A 23966-nucleotide genomic window follows, 5' to 3' on the forward strand; every position below is an offset into this window, starting at 1 on the left:
GACTCTGTGTTCCTGCAAGGGTCTAGGTAACATTGTGGGTCTGGTGATGTAATTCTACGTAAGTGTCTTTGTGATATAATTCTATGAACTGGTGGGGGTGGGAAGTTGTAATTCCATCTACCTGTACGTTGTTAGTATCCTCCGAGTGAAATGATTCTGCTTTATGTGTGTTTCTGGTGACTTTGGGTTTCCGTGTTCCTGAGTATGGGAGGTTTGTGGTGTTGCAATTATCCTTACACATATGAGACTGTTTTGACACTATCATTCTATCATTCTGTACTGATAACTATGTGACATGTTCCCTGTACTTGTGTGTAAGATCGTGTGTCTACAGATTCATGTGTAGATGGGTATGCCTGTTGCGTCCTGTCTCAAGATCACTCTTATAACCCCTCTTTTATGTTGCATGTAGGAATCTTTTTGTGTTGTTCTTTTTCTTATTTTTAAGTAATCTCTGTGCCAATGTGGGGCTTGAACTCATGACCCCGAGGTCAAGAGCCACATGCTGTATGGGCTCAGCCATGCACGCCATCATGTAGGAATCTTTTCAAAAAAAGAAAACACTTTCAAGCCTTGACACTGTTCCCTTGCCTTCAGTGCCTTTCTCCCTTCCTCCTCCTCACTTGGGTCCTCATACTTTACTCATACTTTAGATCTTGGTTCAGATATCCCCTCCTCCAGGAAACCTTCCCTGCCCACCCAGCAGAGTGAGCCCCTCCCCTTGAAGCTCCAGGCACTCAGTTGCACTCTGGGTATTTAAAAAGTACTTACTCTGGGTCAGGCCCTCTGCCAAACACTTTATCCTTATGATCTTATCAAACCTTCTTCTAATCACCTATAATAGGCACAGTTATTGTCCCCATTTTAGAGAGGAGGAAACTGAGGTTCAGAGAGGATGATTCTCCCCAAGGTCACACAGCAGGGAAGGACTTAGCTGGATTCAAATCTGGGATTCAAATCCATTACATACACACCCCTAAAAATCTCAAAAATCTAACTCACAAGGTGGGCTATGGAGTGTAGAGACAGTAAGTAGAGTACGACTTAAGAGCACAGAATCAGGTGGGACAAGGTGAAATCCTGGCTCTGCCACTCTCACTGTATGACCTTGGTCAAGTTTGTTGACCTCTACAAATCTGTGTCCTCAGTGGTGAAATGGAGCTGATATTGGTATCTACCTTCTAGGCTGACTGTTGGCTATGACAGGAGGTGGTGGGATCAGGCTGCCCAGACAAGAATGGGGAGTGGGATAGCTTGAGCTTCCGTGAGGGGAGCCACAGCAGGTTCTTAAAGGATTTAGTGCTACAGTCCCACAGGAGTAGAAGCTGAGGGTTTGGAAAGAACAGCCTGCATGGCTGTACAGTGGGCAGTGGGTGGTAGGTAAGGGTGGGGGTGGGGCATCTGGACATGTTGGCTGAGGCTATACCATTCCGGGTTTCCTAGGTCATTAGAAATAGTTCAGATGTTATTTCTTTTTTTTTTATTATTTATTTATTTATTTATTTATTTATTTATTTATTTGACAGACAGAGATCACAAGTAGGCAGAGAGACGGGCAGAGAGAGAGGAAGGGAAGCAGGCTCCCTGCTGAGCAGAGAGCCTGATGCTGGGCTCGATCCTAGGACTCTGGGATCATGACCCGAGCCGAAGGCAGAGGCTTTAACCCACTGAGCCACCCAGGCGCCACAGGTGTTATTTCTAAGGGCACTGAGGCACCCTGGCAGGCTGGGGACCCGGGGATGAGGGTGAAGAAAGGAGACGGCGTAACAAACTTCTCTGCCTTGCTCAAGGACTAGCGGATCCAGGGCGCCTTCAGTTAACAGTCAGAAGCACCTCAAGGCTGGAACTTTAATCTCTTGGTTTGAGAAACCACTCATTTTTCAGAGGGGGATAACTGCCCCTAATTGCTCAAGGTCACACAAATAATTGGCACGAAGGCTAGTCTCGGGGCTCTAGTTATGTGTTGGGCACGGGGCTGCCCTGCAGCCACACCCACCCACTCACCCGAGAAGACCGCGGGGAAACCCCACCGTGAAAACCCTCTCCAACCCACCGTGAAACCCACCTCCATCCCCTCAACTTCTGCAGCCTTGGAATACTGTAACTTTGAGAGCGGGGGACCAGGCCAGAACCTCATCCCCACCCCCTCACCCCCCAGTCCCGCGCGCCCCCTCTCGCCCTCCCCATTGGCTCGTTCTAGGAAGGGCGCTGTCTGGGGGCCCTCTGGTCACCTTGTCCTCCGCGCGCTCTATGGCGAGAGAACCCTGCGCAGGCGCGCCAAGGGCGCCTTTGGGGCCCGCGCTTTACGACACTTGTGCAGCAGCGGCAGCAACAACTCGGCACTCCTTCGCGACGATTCGGCCGGGTGCCGCTGGCGGCCGTTGCCAGGGTGGGGGTCGCTTTGCGGCATGGCGATGGCGGAGGGCGAGCGGACTGAGTGTGCTGAGCCCCCCCGAGACGAGCCCCCGGCTGATGGCGCTCTGAAGCGGGCGGAGGAGCTCAAGACTCAGGCTAACGACTACTTCAAAGGTGAGCCCGCCCCGGAGAGGGGCCAGGGAGGGTGGAGAGCTGCCCAGGGCAAGGGGTGCCCGGCCCGCGCGGAACCATGGCAACGCGGAGCGGCAGCCTGGGCGCGGGGCAGACACTACCAAGTGACCTGGCGTGGGGAGGCCCAGGATGGCGCTACGAGGGGGCGACAGAGGGGGCTTCTGACAGAAGGAGTGATGCCTAGAAGTGGCACTCGGAGCGGGTGCTCCTAAGTGGGGAGACTGGGGAGGGCGCTACCAAGTGTGGGGAGGGAGGGGGACGGGAACGAGGGCTTTTCCATATGTGAGATTCTTGAGAGGTGCTAGCTATGGTGAGACCTGAAGAGGGCGCTGCCAAGTAGTGACGGGGCTGGGGAGTGATGGTGCTACCAAGTGGGGAGATCTGGGGTGGGTGGCACCAAGTGGAGCGTGGGGGGCAATGTCCCAATAGAGTAGGGAATTGGGGGGGGTGGGGAGATCATGAGGAGGGAGGGCAAGGTGACAGGAGATTTGGGGTTGCAAGAGGAAAAGGGATGCGTGGGAGGCCCTGGGAGTAAAGGTGGGGAAATCCCAAGAATAGTATGACATAAGAGCTTGGGAAAGAGTAAAATGTGGGGGCACTCATTCATTCACTAATTCAGCATGTTCATTGAGTCCCTGCTTTGTGCTGAGAACTGTGCTAGACTCTGGGGATATAGCAGCGAATGAAGCAGATATGGCCCTGCCCTTTTATCGGATGTAATTGAGCAGGAGAATCAGACATTGAGCAAAAACACAAGAAATGATAAAATACTTAGAAGTTGTGAGGAATGCTTTGGGAAAAAAATCCCACAGGGTGTGAAGTAGAGAACAAGGGCTGGAGGCTGCTTTAGAAAGCGGGGTCAGGGAAGGTCTTACTGAGGAGAAGGCATTTAAATCGAGAAGAATCGCAACCAAGCGTTCCAGGTGGGTGCAGCCACATATGCAAAGGCCCTGAGGTAGGAAATGAAAAGACCAGCATGGCTGAAACTTGAGCAAGTTAGCGGGGAGACTGATACAAGATAAGTTTAGAACAGGGTCCAGATCAGGTAGGGTTCCAAGAGTCACTGCAAAGGTAGTTTGGGTTTTACTCCAAGAGAAGACATTGAGTAGATAGATGGGCCAGTCTGGAGCTCCAAGGAGAGGAATTTGAGCATGGTCAGCCTATGAATGAAATAGAACACCTGGGAATGTATGAGGCTATATAGGGAGCGAAGAGACCAGAACCTTGAGACATTCTAAGGTAAGAAAAGAAGAAGAGGCTGAGGAGGGGTAATCAGTGAAGGGGAAGGGAAGTTGGGAAAGATGTCAGGAAAAATGAGAGAAGGGCGTGCTTCTAGAAGGGAGGGCTGTGCTTTGGGTCAGGTTCTGCCAGGGTGAGCACTGAGTGTTGGCCATTGGGTTTGGCTCCACGAATGTTGGCGGTAGCCTTAACAAGAACAGTTTACAAGAGCAGTTTCTGGGGAACAATGAAAGTGGTAGTCAGCTAGAAGGACACCCAAAAGTGAACAGGAAGTGAGGAAGTAGAGACAGCAGATGTTGACAAAGTGCTTTGAGTATTTTGGGCCTAAAAGGGAGTGGAGAAACAGGGAGGGGGAGCTGCTGCCTTCTTTTTTTTTTTTTTTTTTTTTTTTTTTAAAGGATGGAGGAGTCCAAGAGTTTGGTCCAATAGCCAGAATTGATCCTGCAGGAGAGGCAGGGGACTTACAGGACCAAAGCCGGGGAGAAGGAAGCAGGGGAGGAATCTAGAGCCTCAGTAGCCTTCAGTGGGCGCCTTTGGTCAGGCTGCAGCAACAAGGAGGCAGGGCCTGTGAGTGATGAGGCTGGTGGTGGAGCCTTGGAGGCCCAGTCAGGGAGTGGGTGTCATCCTCAGGGTGGTGGGGACACATGGTAAGAGCTCGAGCCAGGATGGAGACCAGGGTAGTGGACAGGTGAGAGGTGGTGGCGTTGCTGACTAGAGACAGAAACCAACTAAAGAAATGTTTCAGAGAGGAAATGAGGGCTGGAGAGAGAGAGGAGGGAATGCCAGGCAGAAAGAACGGGATGGCAAAGGCCTATCCTGGCAAAGGTGAGCAGAGCCTGGCACCGAGGAAGTGAGTGGGGCTGGAGTGTAAAAGGCAAGGGAGGAGCCTGAGCTTTCTGCTGGGGACTCCGGGGAGCCATGGATAGTTCTGAGAAAGGGAAGGACGGGGCCAGGTTTGTGCTTTAGCCGGACCCCTGCAGAGGGGCAGGACTGGAGGCTGGGAGAGCAGGGAGGAGGCTGGGGTAGGAACCTGGGCCCAACAGGATGAAGGCCAGACCCGGGCAGGGCAGGGCTGTAGGGATGGAAGTGGATGAATAGATCTGAGATGTTGGGAGGCTGACTTGACAGAACATGGCCACTGCCTGGCACTGGGGGGTTGACCCAGAAGTGTCCAGGACAAGGCACGGTCTCCATCTGGGGGATGGCGAGGAAGGTGGGGCTGTCCCTGCAATGGGACGAGTCAAGGGTTGATGCTGAGTGGAGGTAAGAATCCTGGGAAACAGCCATGGGGAGGGGCCCCCTGCCCCCCAGGACCTGGGCGCTCAGAAGCCCTGAGGTTGGGCAGGCAGCCAGAGGTGCTCACATTGAGCTGGCACAGAGGAGAAAGCTCCTCCTGGTCCAGGCCCCTCACTGTCTGGCAGGCAGTGGCAGGCACAGAGCCTCAGCCTCAGGGGCTGTGGGAATAACAATAAAAAGAATAATTACAGCTCTCCTTAATTGAGCCCCTGTGGTGGCCAGGTACACCACTTTGCTTAATCTTTCCTGAGGCGCTGGGAGGTAGGTAGGAGCAGCGCTGTTTGTTTTATAGAGGAAGCTGAGGCTCAGAGAAGTGAAACCGCCAGCCCAAGGTCAGAGCGTGAGCAGCAGAGCCCGGATATCCCCCTTCCTCACCACGTGCTTGGCTCCCATGTTCAGACTCCTTACCTGGAGCCTGCGGGGAGAAGAGGATACCGCCCCCACCCCCCCCCCCACCCCCTGCTGCAAACCCCTCTGTGAGCTCAGAGCTTGGTCCCCTCTCTCTGGGCCTCATCGCCCCCCTTCTGTAAAATGGGAGGAGTTGTCTCAAACCCCCAAAGAGGCCTCTGCGTCCTAAGACTTTGCAGATGTGGTTAGGACCTCAGGCTTCCTAGATCCAAATCTTGTTTCTTTGTCTTGTGTACTGCGTGACCCCAGGCAAATGACTTAACCTCTCTGTGCCTTTGTGTCCTCATCTCTAAAATGGGGACTCTCTCCAGGGTTAGATGCACCTGATTTGTAAGGCAGGTAGAACAGGGCCCGGAGTCAGTGTCATTGGGTAGATGCTGCGGGAAGTACAGTCCCCTCCCATTTCCTCTGCTTGGTTCTCCTCTTCTGGGTTAGTCATGTATTCTCTTCTGCAACTATCTGCTGTGGCCACATTCCGAATGAGAGTTTATTTAGCCCTCCCAGCTTGGCGAGGCAGGGCACGGCCAAGCATGATTCCTGCATTTTCAGATGAGCCAGCGGAGATGCAGGGAGGAAAGGCTATTTGCCTGAGGCCTCGTGGACAGCATCCGCAGAGCCAGGTGTCAAGCTTGGACACACCAGGCTGCCCACCCTAGGCCAGACGGCCTCTTGAGTAACACCTCAGCCATCCAGAGAGCTGGCCAGAGGGCCTCTGGAACGCAGCCAGGAGGCTGGAGGTAGTCCTCGAAGGCACTGGCATTCCAGGGAGGGTCTGTCAGACTTGGGCTGTCTGGTTCTGCCCTTGCTCGTTTCTGGGAAGTCCTAGGCATGCCCTCCGGGGCTCCCAGTCCTGAGGAAGACACATTCATCACTGAATGGTGACAAACCTGGACCCAGTGGGGCTGGGATAGGTGAGCCCAGAGGCTGGGGCAGCCCGAAGGAGTGCCTGACCCAGCCTGGGGATCAAGGAGGGCTTCCCAGAAGAGGGGACATCCGAGCCATTTGAAAGATTGCCAGGTATTAGGCTGCAGGAGGAATTGTTATATTGTTCCTGGACATCTCCCCGGGACCTGACTTCTCCTTCTCCTACTGTCAGTCTGTTTCCGTCTTCCTTCCTTCCTTCCTTCCTTCCTTCCTTTATTCATTGAAGAACTATTCAGGGAGCCTGGAACCCTCTTCCATTTTCTTCACCTGACTCACTCTTTCTCATCCTCCAGATCTCCCGGTCTGTCTCTGTGCTAAACACTCTGGGTCATCGGTGTCTGGAGGGGTGTGTGTGTGTGTGTGTGTGTGTGTGTGTGTCCTGCAGGACTGTGAGCCCCAGAAGGGTGGGGCAGAGGGGGTGCACATCATAGTTCCCCAAATCGGGCAAGTCTCTGAGCCTTAGCCTCCTGCCTGTTGAATGGGCACATGGGACAGGTCCAGGCCTGGCTCTGCAGATACAGACGGGTGTTTGACCTTGAACAAGACCTCTGTGACTCATCTATAAAGTAAGTGTCAGACGGGGCCTGTGCCATGGAGAGATGTGAGGATTCTGTAGGTCAGCATGTAAAGTGCACACCCATAACTCATTTCAGATAAAAGGAACCTCTCTGTGGCCAGATGACCCATCCTGCTGCTCTACACTTAGAACCTCGGTGTCCACACCCTGCTGCGGCTGTGGCCTTTGGGATTTGTCTTGCCGACCTCCCTGCCCTCATCCCTTCCATCCTCTCACTAGTTATACTCCAGCCACAGCAGCCTCTCACTGGTCCTGGAACACAAGGCTTGTGCTGACAGCACACCCCTTCCATCCCCATCTCAGGGCCTTTGCACCTCCTGTTCCTTCTGTTGGGAATGCTTTTCGTCTTGTCCAGTTTGTTGCTTCTTTTGGGTCTCTGCTGGTGTGTCCCCCTCTCCTTGAGGCCTAAGTAGATTCCTTCTCGTTTCCCACTTCCTGTTCTCCTATTGGGCTCCCTCTTTGGGCTTGTTTACTTGCTTTGGGGGGGCTGGACAACCAAGGGACTCAGGGCAGTCACATTTGCTGATTCACAACATCTCAGCTCTGGTACTCGAATAAATCTCCCCTGGGCCATAGGAGTGGAGGAAGACCCTCCAAGGTTCTGGAAGAAGTATCACCCAGGTTGGGGCCTTAAGGGGTGATGGCTGGGCATGTGTGTGGAAGTGACTTCGAATCCTGGGATTTTATTTTTTGATTTTATTTATTTATTTGACAGAGAGAGATCACAAGTAGGCAGAGAGGCAGGCAGAGAGAGAGAGAGAGGAGGAAGCAGGCTCCCTGCTGAGCAGAGAGCCTGATGCGGGACTCGATCCCAGGACCCTGAGATCATGACCTGAGCCGAAGGCAGCGGCTTAACCCACTGAGCCACCCAGGCGCCCGAGTCCTGGGATTTTAAACCTGAGGAGACAAAAGCGTGGGACAGTTGGGAGGGGAAAGAGGGAATGAGCTGAGTAGACATTCCTGAGCTCAGCTGCAGACCTCGGTGTCCCCAGCAGTAGACAGGGAGAGCCAGCCTGGGGCCTGTTCTTACTGGGTGGCAGCAGCCCTGCCTCATGACGCCTCCTCCTCCATCTCCACAGCCAAGGACTACGAGAACGCCATCAAGTTCTACAGCCAGGCCATCGAGCTGAACCCCAGCAATGCCATCTACTACGGCAACCGCAGCCTGGCCTATCTGCGCACCGAGTGCTATGGCTACGCGCTGGCCGACGCCACACGGGCCATCGAGATCGACAAGAAGTACATTAAGGGCTACTACCGCCGGGCGGCCAGCAACATGGCGCTGGGCAAGTTCCGGGCGGCCCTGCGGGACTACGAGACGGTGAGCTGGACCTCGGGGAGGGGGCCGCCTGCCGGCAACCAAGCCCAGTGAATGCTGTCTAGGGCCAGGTCGGGGCAGGCCGGGGAAGGACGGCCTCTGGGTGCGTGGCTGGCAGGGGAGGCTGCATTCATCTGCCCCTCACCCACCTGACAGATAAATGCCTGAGAGGCCCTTGGCCTGAAGCACACTTTGTGGGTTCACATCCCAGCTCTGCCATCACTTGCTTGATGACACTGGATGAGTCACCTGGCCTTTCTGTGCCGCCTGCTCCACAGCAGTTGGAGCACTGAGACCTGCCTCTAAGGGTTGGCATGAAGACTAAATGAGTTTCTGCTTTTTAAGCATTCAGACCAGTGCCTGGCCCATAGCCTGTGCCCTATATTGCACTGTTGGGGTTTTTGTCGCTGTTAGTGACCAAGATCCATGCAGCCTGTCTTGCAGAGGAGCTCTAATTTGGAGGAGGGCAAAACCCAAACCTGTGACTTAGAGTAGGCAAACAGAGTCGTGGCAGGGGTTGGATATGTGCTTGGAAGAAGGCAGAGAGGGCCATATGCCGTAGGGGGCAGCAGACAGGGCATGTGTTGTGACAAGGAGACGAGGGAGGGGACCTAGAGCACGGCAGGTCACTAGTTCACCTGCTCATCGGCCACCCCCATCCCTGTGATTCGCCCTGATGGGCACGATAGGCATGGGGATGTCAGTCACGTGTGTTCGCACCAGGGATGCCCCATGCCCTCTGCGGACTGGCAGAATGAGTTGTTGTGGCAGCCCTGTGGGAGGGGGACCGATGATTAACCCCATTGTGCAGATCGGGAGGCTGAGGCCCAGGGAGTTAGGTCACCTGTCTGCCAACATGTGGTGGGCAAGTGGCAAAGCCGGGGTTTGAACCCCTGGCACCTGTGTCTCCTGCTTCGGAGACCCTGAGAGGAGGGGTTTTGCTTGTTCTGTTCATTGAGTCATTGCTTGGCACCAACAGGGGCTCAGTCAGAATGTGTTGCGTTATTATTCTGCCCCCTCAGTCGCCCCCATACTCCCTCCTTTTGTTTCATTCACCACCAGGTGCTGAGGATCTTCTGTTGTGCGGGGAGGGGCGCCCAGGGGGCTGAGAGCCCTGGTCTGCTCTTGGAGGGAGTGTGGCTGGCTGCTGGCCAGGGGCAGAGGGTGGATTTTAGGTCAAGTGAAGTCTTGAGCCAAGCCCTTGGCCCCGGGACATCTGTGTCCGGGTGGGGGCAGAGGCATGGAAAAGGCGGTAATTTAGAGACTGGGGGCAAAGTAGGGGTGGGAGTGGGGTGACCTCTGGGAGGGCAGGGGAAGGAACCATGGGACAGAGTCCTTAGGAAGGAGCTTCAGATCCCAGGCCGCTCCCCAGCCTAACCTCCCCCTGTGGTCCCCTGGTGTCCACATCTAGAGAATAGGGGCAATAGGAGTAGCCACCTCCTAGGTGGCTGTGGTATGAGTAGAGGTCCCTGGGGTGAAGGCCCATTAATAAGTAACCCAGGAGGGCCCTCAGGGTGGGACAGGGGCAGGGGTTTTCAGGGCTCCGGGTGTGGGGAGGGGCCTGGAGGAGATGGGGCAGGGCAGAGGACTGTCGAGCCTGAGCACAGGTCTGTGGCCATGTCTTCTCCGTGCCTGGAGTTGCAGGGAACTCTTTTCCTGGGGGTACAGACCCCTTCTCCTCATGGCTCTGCCTCCAGATCAGGCAGGGGCCTAACACCTCATACTTCATGAGGCTGAGATGGTTGGTTCTAGCCGTCTTGTGGACATGATCACATCTGAGCTTCTTCCCAGGCCTTTTGGATGCCATGGAAGGCTGGTGGCGGGGGTCCACAGCCTTTTGGGAACCAACCTGAGGTGGGGCCACACTCAGCATTTACGTTGTCACAGCCTGTTTCCCTGTGGAGGCTTTGCCAGGAGCAGTGGGGGAGTCCCCACATGAGGCTGGGGTCCTTGCCCGTGTGGCTGTTCCCCATGCCTTTGGGCGGTCCACTTCTCCACTCTGACATTTCCTCAGGCTCTGTGAGTGCCGGGCAGCCCCCATCCAGAGTGTCTGCCTCCTGGCCTCCTGCCGTCTGGAGGAGCCCTGCAACTTGCTAGCGCTTTAGGCTCCCGTTTGGATCTGAATCGCAGTTTCCGCAGAGGCAGAGCCCAGATGTGGCCTGGGGTGAACACAGGACTGAGGCTCTGCCTTTGGTTGAAGGGTCTTCCCTTTCTTGGCCTCTCTCCTCATCTGCACGCTCACCGTGGCCTTGCTCTGTTGTGAGCTCTTCACGAGCGTGGATTTGGTCCACTGTGCAGGTAGGACGCAGAGGTCTGAGGGGGCACCCCTCCTCCAAGCTCTCCTGGTGGAGTTGGAACTGGAACCCAGAGTCCCATCTTGTGACTCTTAGTGGGCCGTGAGGTCAGCCCAGTGGTTTGAGACCAGCACCTCTGTGTTCCTCAAATAGAATAGAGCAGAATAAAGCAGTTCCTTTGGAGGAAGTGTGTACATATTTGTGAAAAAATGTTTCTCACGTATGTGTATATGGGTGTGTGGTAGAAAACCTATCTTTCCTTACCCTGAGTCATAATCAAAAGCCTCAAGGTCACTGATGTAGGAGCTGGCACCGGCTGCACAGTCAGGACACCCAGCCATGGGCTGGGTAGCTCTGAGTGCTTTGGCTCTCTGCCCTCGTGTCCTCATCTGTAGAAGCGGGGACAGTACCAGGGCCTGCCCGAGTGTTCATGTGAGGAATAAATGAGATTTGTACATTGAGTGGGGCCTGCCCCCACTTAGCATTCGTGGCCTTTTCCTCCTGGGGGTGTCTGGGGGAGAGCCCGTGGCCCGCAGGAAGGGCTGTTGCCCCTCCAGAGGCCTCCGCAGGAATCGGCCTCCCTTTGCCATGGGTCCATGTTGAACCCCGCTCCCCGCATCCCTCTCACCTCTGAGTAAATCCTTTCAGAGGGACCTTTGCTCCAGGATCCCTTGTCCCTTTTTTTGGGTCCTCTTCTCAGAGGACCGCTCTTCCCCTGCCGTGTTCTTTCCTGTTTGTGGTGGGAATGCATCTGGTCATCTGGGCTCAAGCTGGTCCCGGGGACTCCTTCTACACTCCCGACCTTGGATCTTGGAGGTTTGGTGTATAATAGGGTTTGCATTTGGGTTTCTTCTTCCAGCGTCGTCCAGCCTTGCAAGCCCTCACAGAACGCGGACACCCATGGGATGACTGGCCCGTAGTGCCAGGAGTGCCCAGAGCTCATTCCTCGTACGGCTCCCACCGTGGGCCGGGTACAACAGTGACCCTCCTGCCCTAGTAACTGGTAGTCTTCACACCAACCCTGCACCGTGGGGCCTGTCCTTATCCCTGATTTACAGATGAGGAAACTGAGGCTCAGAGTGTGGTTTGCTCCCTCAAGGTCCCACAGCCAGGAAGTGACAGGCTGGTACCCGAGTCAGGCTTGTGACCACCAGCCCTATGCAGCAGGCAGAGCGTCTTGGCACAGCCTCTTCCGTGGCTTGGCTCTGCTCCAACGGTCTCTCTTCTCTTCTGTTGCATTGTAAAGGGAACGTTGAGTATAACTTAGTGACTTAATTAAGTCACTAGAGGGTCTTACCCTGGAGGGTGACAACCCCAGTGTCGTGCTTGAGACCGTCACTGTGCAGTGCCTGCCCGAGACGTTGTCACAGCCTGTCAATGTCCTATCAATTGACAGGTCCCTCCTATCAATGTGCCCAGCCCAGCCCAGCCCAGCCCCTCTCCGGCCACATCCCGTCACACTTGTAGTGATGTTCTGACAACTCGTTTGGCGGCCCGCTCTGACCTGAACTTACGAGAGGCCGTCAGTGGTCTGGTCACTTGCGGTGACCAGAGCTTCCACTGCCCAGTGCTATACTGTCATCCGGAGGTGCCGCTCGGACCTGCCGGGGGCGTCACGGAGGGATCGCGAGCCCAGCTCACTGTGCCATCAGCCGGAGCATTGTGGTTCTTGGGTGTGAGCGCCCCCAGCGGAGTGGCGCTTGTCAAAACAGCGTCTTGAGGGCATCGTGGCTTCACCTGCTGTTGTGAGAAGTGAAGTGAGACCGTGCTCCCGGCTTCCCCCGTAACCACACAGACGCCACGGTCAGGATCCGCACCGTGATACAACCCCACACCCCTCTTTCTAAAGACAAGTCCAGTGTTGAGTTCTGACTCCCCAGGCCCTCCAGTCAGGCACGAATGACCTTCCCCTGGAGCAGGGGGGCCCGGCAGAGCCACTTCCCCTTTCGCAGCCTGGCTGGTAGTAAGTCGTGGCGGCAGCCGCGGCCGCTGCCAGGCCCACAATGAGCACGTGCTGGCTGCCAGTCCCTGTGACAGGCCCTCCGCAGGGGTGCTGGCACCCTGCCCTCTTCCTTGGAGCTGAGGGGGCTCGGGACAGGGACAGGAGGCCACAGGCTGGGAGAGGCGCGGCCCAGCATGTGTGCTGCAAGGCGGGATCCTGTGCAGGCAGAGAACAGAATCCTGGCTTCTGGGGCCTCAGTTTCTCTACCTCATGTCTCTGGGCCTCGGTTTCCTTATCCATCAAGGGGGGGTTTGTGGTAACACCCAGCAGAGCTGCTTGGAGGATTAAATGAGCAAGTTCAGTGCGTACGATGACGTCAGGCACAAAGGAATAAGGGCTCAGAAAATTAGCCGCGTACTGTTACTGCCACTGCTTTCTTTTCCCTGCCTTGTTAGTGTTCGTCCCCATCCTCTGCCCACCCTGGGAGCTCTCAGAACGGGGACCAGCCAGAGGAAACTCTCAGTGGTTCATCCATCCAGTGGGACATACTCAGTCCCTTGGGGGACCATCTTCCTGTGGGGAGACACCCATGTCCAGCCCGGGGGGTGCTCCTGGAGGACAGCTGGGGGAGGAGGAGCTAGGAGGGAGTTGGAGGAGGGAGGGAGGTGTCCTGGGCTGGGGGCGGCGAGTGCAAGGTGAGGGGAGCTGGCACATTGGACTTACGGGTTTGGTCTGGCCGGGTTGTGCCGGGCAAACAGAAAGTAGGAGGGTGGGCAGGCCCGTGTGGGCCAAGCCGAGTGGCGGTTTGGACTTGATCCCAGGGTGTGGACTCGTACCCTCTCCCTGTCGGGAAGGACTCCAGGGGATGTCTGGGGCCGCCTCCCTCCAGAGCCTCACACCGCACCCACACCCCAGGTGGAGCCGCCTGGCAGGCTGCCCGAGCCCGAGCCTGCCCAGACAAGGAGGAAGCAATCGCCTGCCACGACCCGGCTTCCTGCCATCTGCTGGGTCTGTGCACCCGTCCCCAGGGTGGATGAGCCCCCGTGATCCGCGGGTGTAAGGAGGTGCCTCTGCACAGGCTTCTGACCCCCCCTGCCAGCCTTTCCCAGGGGTAGTGGCATCCCCGTACTTGAGGGCTCTCTCTGGGCCCGCAGCACAGGATCTGGGGGAGCTGCTCTTCGGGCGACCCGTGGGGTGGGCAGGTGAGGCAGGGTCCACTCATAGCAAGTACAGTTACAGATAAGGAAACTGAGGACGGGGTGGGGTGATGTCCTTGCCTAAGGTGACACAGTAAGAAGGTGGCAGAGCCCTCTCTGTTTCCAAGCAGGAGGGTCAGAGTTTACAGAAAGTGGGATAGAAAGGGGGGTGGGAGGTGCTCCTTTTACTGAGAACTTACTGTACCTCCACATCACGGGCCTGGTGCTTGTTTGCGAGTGACCCCATTTCAAGCGCAGTGGCCCGTGGAAGGGGCCATGAGGTGCATCCGCGGCTGGTGTGGACTTTACTCTTGCCGGCACCACAGCGCACGCTTTGTGCAAGTCTGCTCCTGTGACCCGGCTGGCCTCTGAAGCGGAGACAGTTACCGCTTCCTCCCACGGAGAGGCTGACCCGCCGCTCCGCGGTTGCTCGGCTGAGGGGTGGTGGCGCTGGGGCTTGAACCCAGGCGGCCAGCCTCTGCCCACAGTCTCGCTGCCCTTCAGGGGCGGAGACGGAGGGGACACCACGCTGTGCTGGCTGCGGCCTGCTGACTTGTGCTTCCCCACGGCCCTACCAGGTAGAGTCTGTCATGTGTGCCCCCTGCTGCCCTTTTATAGATGAGAAAATGGAGGCCCCGGGGGTCGGGTTATCCAGCAGGTCATTGGTTCTGTTGAGTCTGTTCCTCGTGCTTGTGGGCCCAGCCCACCCTTTCCTGTTCATCCCACTTGGTGCTGGTGTGGACTGTCATGTCGGTAAAGCAAGCCTCAGCCTGCTGGGGTCCCCCGGAGGAACTCCAAGCTGAGCATGTGCTCCGAAGCTGGGAGACTTATTTTAATGACAGAGCTAAGATTTTTGTAAGAAATCCCACCTGTTGGGACGCCTGGGTGGCTCAGTTGGTTAAGCAGCTGCCTTCGGCTCGGGTCATGATCACAGCGTCCTGGGATCAAGTCCCACATCGGGCTCCTTGCTCAGCAGGGAGCCTGCTTCTCCCTCTGCCTCTGCCTGCCATTCTGTCTGCCTGTGCTCGCTCTCTCCCCCCCCCTCTCTGATAAATAAATAAAATCTTTAAAAAAAAAAAAAAAAAGAAATCCCACCTGCTTGGGTTAACAGTGTGTCCCAAACCTCAGGACTGCCCTGGGTGGGTAGCTCTCCTGGCCCAGTTTTGGGATGCACAGACTGTCGTCTGGAGGTGACAAAGGGTGGGGTCGCACCACTGGCGCATGGAGGCCGGGGGTCTGGGTCCAGGTTCACGGCACCCAGGGCCAGACCGGCCAAGCGCAGCCGCGGCGCCCCCTTTTTTGCCCACTCCTCTGCCCCAGGCCAGCTGTGCCTGGGCGCTGATGCCTCTTTTCTCCCTCCCTCCCTCTGCCCACCTACCTGCCCAGGTGGTGAAGGTGAAGCCCCATGACAAGGATGCCAAAATGAAGTACCAGGAGTGCAACAAGATCGTGAAGCAGAAAGCCTTCGAGCGGGCCATCGCCGGCGATGAGCACAAGCGCTCCGTGGTCGACTCGCTGGACATCGAGAGCATGAGTGAGTCAAGCCTGGGGTCCCTGCCACGCCCAGCACCGAGCATTCCACACCCCTGCACAGGCACTGTCCATCCTCCGCTCTCCATTCCCGTGCAGCGCACACTGGGGAGTGGGGGGCGGGGGGGTGGAGCTATTTCCTGGCCCAGTACCAGGGCCACGGTCTGTTGCTCTTCTGCCTGCGTTCCTGGGAACTCTACAATCCTGCACTGGGGCTTGCGTCCCCCAGTTCAGGCGAGGTGGGTGAGTCCTTCCCACCCCCCGCCGGGGCCTAGCTCCCTATCTGCATCTGTACCGCCCAGCCCACCCCTCACGGGTCTCCCTGTGGGATTTGTCTAGGTCCTCCAGGCCCTCTGAGGAGTCAGTCATTCATTCCACAGTGAATTACTGAGCACCCCAGGCACTGGGGATACAGCTGTGAATAAAATAGTCTCTGCCCTCCTTGAGCTGATGCCTGGTAGGGAGAGCAATGATTAACAAGTCAGCAAATGAATTAACCATGTTAAGTGCTATAAAACCAAGTAGGCGGTGGGGAGAGAAGGTGCTGGAAAAGGGGGACCCACTGGACAGAGAGGTCAGCAGAGTCGTCCGAACAGAAGGAGCGGGCAGGGAAAGGACCTGGCTGGGAAGCAGGACCTTCTCCATCCATCTTCCTCTCGCCCTGTGCCCGGGAGCCAGCCCTGTGCCGCACCCCCCCATCCCCCCACCCCACCCCCGCCCCATGGTGACTGGCCACTGACTCCCGCCCCCGCTCACACACCAGCCATTGAGGACGAGTACAGCGGGCCCAAGCTTGAGGATGGCAAAGTGACAATCACCTTCATGAAGGAGCTCATGCAGTGGTACAAGGACCAGAAGAAACTGCACCGGAAATGCGCCTACCAGGTAACACCCCCGCCAGGTGCTGCTCACACTTGGGACCCCCCAATAGCATCCGCCACAAAGGGCGGGTCGAGGGAAAGAGGGGCCCCGGCGGCCAGCACTGCCGAGTGGGGAGTGTGCTGAGCACGGCGCAAAGGAAGCCTTTATTTCTGATGCTGCGTTTTCGTTTCTGGCATTTCCATCTAGTTATTTTTATTAATAGTTTTCATCTCCCTGCCCCATATGTTCATGCATGTTGTCTTTTCCACTAGATCTTTTACACATTTATCATAGTTATTTTAAAGTCTCTGGTAATTCCACCATCTGGGTCATCTCTGGGTCTGCTTCTGTTGCCTGTTCTTCGTGTGGTTCATCGTTTTTTTCATCTGCTAGACATTTGGGGTAGAAGAACAGTAGAGACTGAGCTAAGTAAGCATTGTGCGCAGGAGATGGCGGCCCTGTCTTCTGTCAGACCACTGGCGTGAGGGGCCCCATCCATCTGGTCCACAGTTGTGCGGCTCTTGCTGGAGTTCAGCCCTGGCTCATGGTATTTTCAGACTGGAATCCAGACCCTCCCGTCAGCCCTGGCAGGATCCCAGGGATGTCTTTATGCTACAAAGTCTCCAGCTTCTGGAACTTTGGGAGCACTCTCTGATTTTCAGCCCCACAGCCAGATTTTTGGGCTGCGAGTTCTATGCTGTCCAGTGTAGGCCTCACTCCTGTGCCTGGGGAGGCTCCCCCCTTACACACACACCGTGCTGCCTCATGCCTCCCTTTGTGTGACGGCAGCGGCAATGGGTTGACGGGTGAGAGCAAAGGCACTGGGTGGCGGGGGCTGCTCGGGGCTCTCGGCTGTCACCAGCCCGCACACGGCCTGAGCGCCCTGCCAGCTGCCCTCGCTCTGGGCCTTGAGGAGCCCCATGGCCTCCTGCCTCATGCCTTGCGCCTGGGAAGCCCCACTGAAGGGCCTGTTGCCGCCACAGCTGATGGATTTAGGTTTCTTTGTGAGCACCCTCGGCTCTCAGATGGTTTTCATGAAATTGGGTTTTATGGGTTTGGGGTTTGTTGTCATTGGGACAAGAGTGACAGTCTTTTGTAACCTCCTCATTCTGACCAGAGGTGGTGGACATATTCTGCTTTTTTTTTTTTTTTTTTTTTTTGATAGTTTGGGGTATTTTCTTCCCCAGCTTTTATTTTGAAAATTGTCAAACCTACAGAAACATGGAAAGAACAGTACAGCTAATATCCATGCCTCCTTCACCTGGATGTTAACACTTTGACACATTTACCTTCGTTTTCTACACACGTGTGCGCGCGCATTCACACAGCAGGCTTTCTCTTCTCGTTTTTTTCCTAAACCAGAAAGGTATTGCATCATAACTGTATCTCCTAAAAGCAGGACATTCTCCTGTGTGACCACAGGTCAGGTGTCCCCCCTCAGAAGTTAGTAAATAATGCCTAGTGCAGACAGTCCACAGGCTGTCCACAAGATCTGGAAACATTGTCAAATATACATAGCAACGCCAAGGTCATCTTAGATCTTCTCTTAGCAAAAATTAGTATTATCTACATTTCTAGACATACTTTAAAATACTTTAATACCTGCCCCCCCCCCAATTCTCCCAAAAATGTCCTTTTAAGCTATTTTGTGGTTTTGGTTTTTATGGTGTTTTTTTGTTTTTTTTTAAATCCAGACTCCACTGAAAGAGCAGATGTTGCATTTCTATCTTCCTTCATCTAGAACAGTCTCGTGCCCTTTTGGGGAGACTCTTTCATGACACATGTACACATGTCTGGGCCAGTTGGGTTAGAAAATGTTTCACATCTGGATTCTCCCTTGTTTCTTCATGACGCTGATTATTTTAAGGGGAACCCAGAATCTCGGTTTTCACATGACATAATCCTGACGTTGCCAAAGAGGCTGCTGGGGTCACAGCTTGGGGGCTGCCTGTGGCTCCCGCTAGCACTCGCTCAGCCGGCCTCCACTGCCCAGCCATCTCCCCTCCCAGCCTCTCCCTCACCCTCCATGCAGCAGTGTTTGCTGGTCAGCCCAGGCTCGCCGGGGCCTGGGATGGGCGACAGGTCCTCCCTCCAGCTGTGCTCACAGCCCACCCTGCCTTCCAGATCCTGGTACAGGTCAAAGAGGCCCTCTCTAAGCTGAGCACGCTTGTGGAGACGACGCTCAAAGAGGTGCGCGCCGTGGGGCAGTGTGTGGACGGCCAGAGGTGGGAGCTCCCCGGCTGGGGAGGGGCTGTGGAGCTCAGAAACTCACAGACCCACCTGGCTTGATCTGCCTTTTCTTCCCCCCTCCCACCCCGCTTCTCTGGGCCTCCTGGTCTCTGTCCCACCCCCTTCATTTCTGTGCCCCCTGCCTGTGTCTTTTGCATGCTTCTTCTTGGTCTGCTGTGACCTCTTGCCCCTCCCCTCACCTCTGCCCCCTCCCCACGTCTCTCTCTGGGCCCCTCCCTCTCCGGTGGCCTCTTTTCTTCCAGACAGAGAAGATTACGGTGTGCGGGGACACCCATGGCCAGTTCTATGACCTCCTCAACATCTTTGAGCTCAATGGTTTACCCTCGGAGACCAATCCCTATGTATCCTTCCTCAGCAGAGCACACCCTCCCTGTTCCTCCAGCGGGCTTTGAGAAAGGCACCCCTGCCTGCAAGCAGGGCCCGGACCTGCAAAGGGAGAAGCCAGAGCAATTGCTCAGGCGAGGGCATGTGGGAGATGTGGCTGGCTGGCACCAGATAGGCCAGGGTCGCCCCCGCATGCTGTGCAACCTGGGCTGGTGGCTCAGTCTCTCTGGGCCCCTGTCCCTCTTCGTCTGCAGATGAGGCCGCTGTCAGCACATGTGGAGCAACCTCTTCTCTTGGGCCTCAGATGCCTCTTTAGCAAAGTGGGCATCGTAGGGTCTGCCTCCTAGGAGTGTCGAGAGGCCTCGAGGAGCTGAGGAGCCCGCAGTCAGAGCTGTAGAAGTATTTGCTGAGGTTACGACCATAGCTTGATAAAGGCCACGGTGTGGGGCCACCAGGCCTGTGCAGTGCTGGGTGGGAGGGTCTGTGTTCTGTTTCCCCTGTGGCTTGAGGGCTTGTACTGGGAGGGGGAGTGGAGCAAGCTGACCACCCCACATCCCCCTCCACCGTCCATTTTCCTGAGAAACAGGTGCGTTGGGGACCTTCAATACTGTCCTGCTGAGGCTCGGAGAGGCCCAGCTGCCGGGCCAGAGCCAAACAGCCAGGAGAGACAGCAGCGCAGACCCCTGGCCCTTTTGACACCCCCACTCTAGGAAGGAACAGGCAGGAGCCTGGGATGTGGGGAGGCTGAGGAGGGAGGCAGTGTCCGCCCTGCCATGTTTCCCTTAGCAGGACAGATATTTAATGGTGACTTTGTGGACCGCGGCTCCTTCTCCGTAGAAGTGATCCTCACCCTGTTTGGCTTTAAGCTCCTGTACCCAGACCACTTTCACCTACTTCGAGGTAAGCTGGGTGGCAGCTGGGTCTGGGGTCGGTGCGGCCTTGTACAGGATGAGCCCCCCGGGGTGGGGGTGGGGGGCCTTGTCCATGAAGAGATGGAGACATGAGCGGCAGGAGGGAACGAGGCAGTGGGCAGGGTTGGGGGCTCCTGGGGGCCCAAGTGCCAGATTCGTGGCCAGGTTCAGGGGTTGACCCAGCAGCACTCGGTACTTGGTAGGTGTTGGGTAACCACCTGCTGCGGGCTTCCCTGTAGGAGGTGCTAAAGGGCTGGCTGCGGCTTACATGGGGGTCTGGCGGCTGCCTCGTCTCCTCCAAGCCCCAGGAGCCCTGGGAGAGAGGAAGGAGGTTGCATGTGGGGAGCTGGCGGCACAGCACGGGGCCGGCCCACACTGCATGTTCCATAGTGGGCCCCTTTTTTCCTTAAGACTTGTGCCCTCCTTGGTCCTTCTACCCTGGAAGGCACGCAGCTTCTCCAGACGGGAGCTCAAGGCCCACGGGGGCAAAGGACACAGCCATGGTCACTTGGGGCCGCACCAGGCCTGTGCCTTGTGGCCTGACGCCCAGTGTGAGCCCCTCAGACTGTTTATCTCTCCAGAAAAGGGGCCGAGAACAGTATCTGTGCCTCCTCGGGTTTCTGGGGGGCCGACCAGCTGATGGTGATGTGGGCTTGGGGCCCCTGGACATGGGCCCTGAGGGCACCCAGGCAGGGCTGCTGAGGCCCCTCTTCATCCTGCTGCTGCCCAGGCAACCACGAGACAGACAACATGAACCAGATCTATGGCTTTGAGGGCGAGGTGAAGGCCAAATACACAGCCCAGATGTATGAACTCTTCAGCGAGGTGTTCGAGTGGCTCCCGCTGGCCCAGTGTATCAACGGCAAAGTGCTGGTGAGGGCGGCAGCAGGACCCTGCGGGCCCCTCCACCTCCCGCACCCCTGGGGGCTGCATGTGGCCACGTGCTGAGGAAGCACGTCGGAGAGTTGGGGTGTGGCCCACGCCTCCACTCATACAGCTTTCCCCCCCCCCCCACCCCCGCACCCCAGATCATGCATGGAGGCTTGTTCAGTGAGGATGGCGTCACCCTGGACGATATCAGGAAAATTGAGCGGAACCGGCAGCCCCCAGATTCAGGTGACCAGGGCGGGCCAGGTGGCACCTCCTTCCCTCCCAGAGCTGCAGCATTTCCGGCGGAGAGGGGTGGCTCTGCCCCGGTGGGCCTTCTGGCCCTTGGTAAGGACGGCAAGGCCGAGCCTCCGTGTCCTCTCTCACGGGGCTGTGCTGGCAAGGGAGCCTCGTGTTCACCACAGGGAGCATGCATCCATCGCTTCCTTGTGAGTTCGGCTGCTGAGCCCAGAGAATGACATACCGGGGCTCCTGTTGTAGCCATGAGCACAGATGGAGAAGACTCACACGGGCGCACACGCACACCCAACTGTGGGAGGCGTGGCACGGGGCCCGGAGAGGGTGGGTAGATGCCCTCTCGGAGGACACCACATGGGAACTGATGGGGATGGAGGCACCCGCCACACAGAAGAACGTCCCAGGCAAGCACAGGGCTTCCCACGTCAGGGGTGAGCTCCGCAGCTGGGAGGAACAGTTGGTGGCCAGTGGTTTTGGGGTGAGCAGGGATGTGCTTTTTAAAGGGGTAGATGGGCCAGACCCTGCAGAGCCTCACAGGCCTGGGTAAAGAGCATGGGCTTTGTTTTTGTTCCTAGGGCGGTGGGAGCCACAGCAGGCTCTGAGCAGCAGAGGGCTGTGATCTAAACTGCTCTGTTAGAAGTTCTCCCATTGCGGGGCCAGAACACATTGAACGGGTCTGGAGGGGAGATCACGGGGCTCCCAAGCCCACTTCACGAGCCCCTGCTCAGGAATGCCCTGCCTAGCCCCCACCCCAACTGCTGTGGGGTGGGCCAGTCCCTGATGTCCCCTCTCCTCCCCCCCAGGTCCCATGTGCGACCTGCTCTGGTCAGACCCACAGCCGCAGGTCAGTGTGCCCAGGGCTGTGGCCGGCAGGTGCGGGCTGTGGGCAGAGAGGGTGGGACGGTGAGCACCCTGAGCTCCCTGTCTCCCCAGAACGGACGCTCAGTCAGCAAGCGGGGCGTGAGCTGCCAGTTTGGCCCTGATGTCACCAAGGCCTTCTTGGAGGAGAACCACCTGGACTACATCATCCGCAGCCATGAAGTCAAGGCCGAGGGCTACGAGGTGGCACATGGTGGCCGCTGTGTCACCGTCTTCTCCGCCCCCAACTACTGGTGGGTCCCACCTCCCCAACAGGTCTGGGCTTCTCTTCCCTACCTACTGCTTTTTGTGCTGGGGGGTTTTGTTTTTGTTTTTTAATTTTATGATCAGAAAATGTCAAAGACAGTCAGGCGGAGGTAAAGTCGTACAATGCCCACGTGGTCATCACCCAGATTCACCAGTTCCCAACTACCCGGGCTCTTCTAAAGCAAACCCCAGTCATCCCCTTTTCCATGCACTGATACCCCTGTATGCTTCAGGAAGAAAGAACTCTTCTCTGCGCAAGCAGAAGACCACTGTCCCACTATCAGGTGTCAGGAGAAGTCCCCTGAATCCAGCGCCCTTTCCTCATGTCTCATAAATGTCTCTTTCCAGTCTGATGCCTTCCAAGTAGGACCTGAACAAGGGCCACACTCCGTCTCCTTGTGTTCCCGTTCCCCGTCCCTCCTTCCCTGCCTCTTGCCAGGTTTTGGGTGAAGAAACCAGGCCCCTCGTCTTGCAGTTGCCTGTGCTCTGAACCAGGCTGCCCATATCCCCCGGGTGCCGGGCACCACATTCCTCTGTCCCTTGTGTTTCAGGGCAGAGTTTAGGTTCTGGCAAGAGCCCTGCCTCCATGGGGCCGTGTGTCCCCCTGCCTGTGGGGTCAGGAGGGCCCTCTACTGCCCCGGGCCCCACCTTCACCTCCTTCCCCTCATCCCCCCTCCTCCTACCCAAGCCTCCCCAGGGGGCAGAGTGGGGGGTGGGGGTGGGAATCCTTTCTCCTGGATTTCTGCCTTTCCGGTTGGCTTGTCACTTGTGTCTCCCTGTCCTGCATCCATGACTCTCTCCCTCTCCCAGCCCTTAAGCCTCTCTGTCCCTCTCTTTTTATCAGTATCTCCCATGGGTTCTGTCCATCTGTCTCCCCCTCTTCTCTGAGACTTTCTGCCATCCAGCCTCCTTGGGTATCTTCCCCACCACCTCCCCAGCCCTGGTCCCCATGGGCCCTGCCACACTCCTGACTGGCCCCTCTGCCTCTGTTCGCACAGTGACCAGATGGGGAATAAAGCCTCCTACATCCACCTCCGGGGTTCCGACCTGCGGCCCCAGTTCCACCAGTTCACAGCAGTGGTGAGTCACCTGCGCAGTCCCCTGCCCTCCCCCCCCCTCCCCCGGCCTGGACCTGGGGAGGACGCGGCTGAGCGGTCTAGGCAGGGGCAGAGCTCAGTGCCTAGCAGCACTTGCCGGGAGGGCTGTTGTGTGCATCTGGTGCTCTGAAGATGCCCCATTTCTATCTCCCTGGCCCCGTGTGATCTTGTCCCCAGCCTCACCCCGACGTCAAGCCCATGGCCTACGCCAGCACGCTGCTGCAGTTAGGGATGATGTGAGGCCCGCGCAACCCAGGGCCTGCTCCCCGTGTGACCCCAGGCCCGGCCCAGGGCAACGTTGGACCCCCTTTTACTTTGTAAAGTTTGTATTTATTCCCCTTTAGGTTTGCAGAGGGGGTGGGGAGCCGACCAGAAGGTCCGCTCCCCAGAGAAAGTGGAAGGAGGTGGAGAGGCTGGGGTTGGGGCACATCCGGGCATTGTGGAGGGAGGCCTCAGCCTGTGGGGTGGGCGGGGCCCGATGCTTCCCCGCCTCCCTTGTTTGCATGGCCCCTCCCCCTGAAGCAATAGGGCCCCGCCATAGGAAGACCCCCTGGAAGGAGGGTCATCAGGGAGGCCTCGCCTGCATCCCCCTCTCCTGGCGGCCCCGAGACGGGGCGAGGCTGGGGCTCACCCCCTCCCCCAGCTATTTTATGTCTGTAATTAAATATGTTAAAATAAAGTCATTATTGTAAGTCAGCTGGTGTCAGATGGTGGAGCTGCTGGGATTGGGATAATCACAGCATCCCGAGTAGGGGGACCACCGAGCCCCACACCCCTTCTCTTCCATCTCCTGGGGGCTAGATCGGCTGGATGGCTGGGCTTGGGGCTGACCAGCCAGGCTGCCCCAGTGTCTGCACTTACAGCGGCCCCTGGAGAGGGAAACCGCAGCTACCGCCCAGGGCGCACACAGGAAACAAGGCACAAGCTGGCCTGGGGAGGCCAGGCCCAAGCAGAACGCTGGAAAGACTGGTCCTTCCTCGGAACAGGCCCTCGCTGAGGCTG

The 23966-nt window shown here is 57.1% G+C and overlaps 1 protein-coding gene and 1 long non-coding RNA gene across 2 annotated transcripts; one reads left to right on the forward strand and one right to left on the reverse strand.

Moving 5' to 3' along the window:
- The first annotated feature begins 2242 nt into the window (after positions 1–2242).
- On the forward strand, positions 2243–23660 carry PPP5C (protein phosphatase 5 catalytic subunit). Its single transcript, XM_032323553.1, has 13 exons — positions 2243–2529; positions 8071–8312; positions 15128–15275; positions 16035–16156; positions 18257–18322; positions 18625–18723; positions 19501–19606; positions 20348–20490; positions 20646–20733; positions 21546–21586; positions 21676–21854; positions 22866–22947; positions 23142–23660. Exons 1-13 carry the CDS (start codon positions 2409–2411, stop codon positions 23202–23204), a joined length of 1500 nt encoding a protein of 499 aa, XP_032179444.1. The 5' UTR covers positions 2243–2408; the 3' UTR covers positions 23205–23660.
- On the reverse strand, positions 12307–15133 carry LOC116578921. Its single transcript, XR_004281091.1, has 3 exons — positions 14837–15133; positions 13947–14610; positions 12307–12343 (listed from the first exon to the last, which is right to left on the reverse strand). It is a non-coding gene; the product is annotated as an uncharacterized LOC116578921 (long non-coding RNA).
- Positions 23661–23966: the final 306 nt, after the last annotated feature.

The sequence above is a fragment of the Mustela erminea genome, chromosome 19 (assembly GCF_009829155.1).
Source record: "Mustela erminea isolate mMusErm1 chromosome 19, mMusErm1.Pri, whole genome shotgun sequence".
NCBI lineage: Eukaryota > Metazoa > Chordata > Mammalia > Carnivora > Mustelidae > Mustela > Mustela erminea.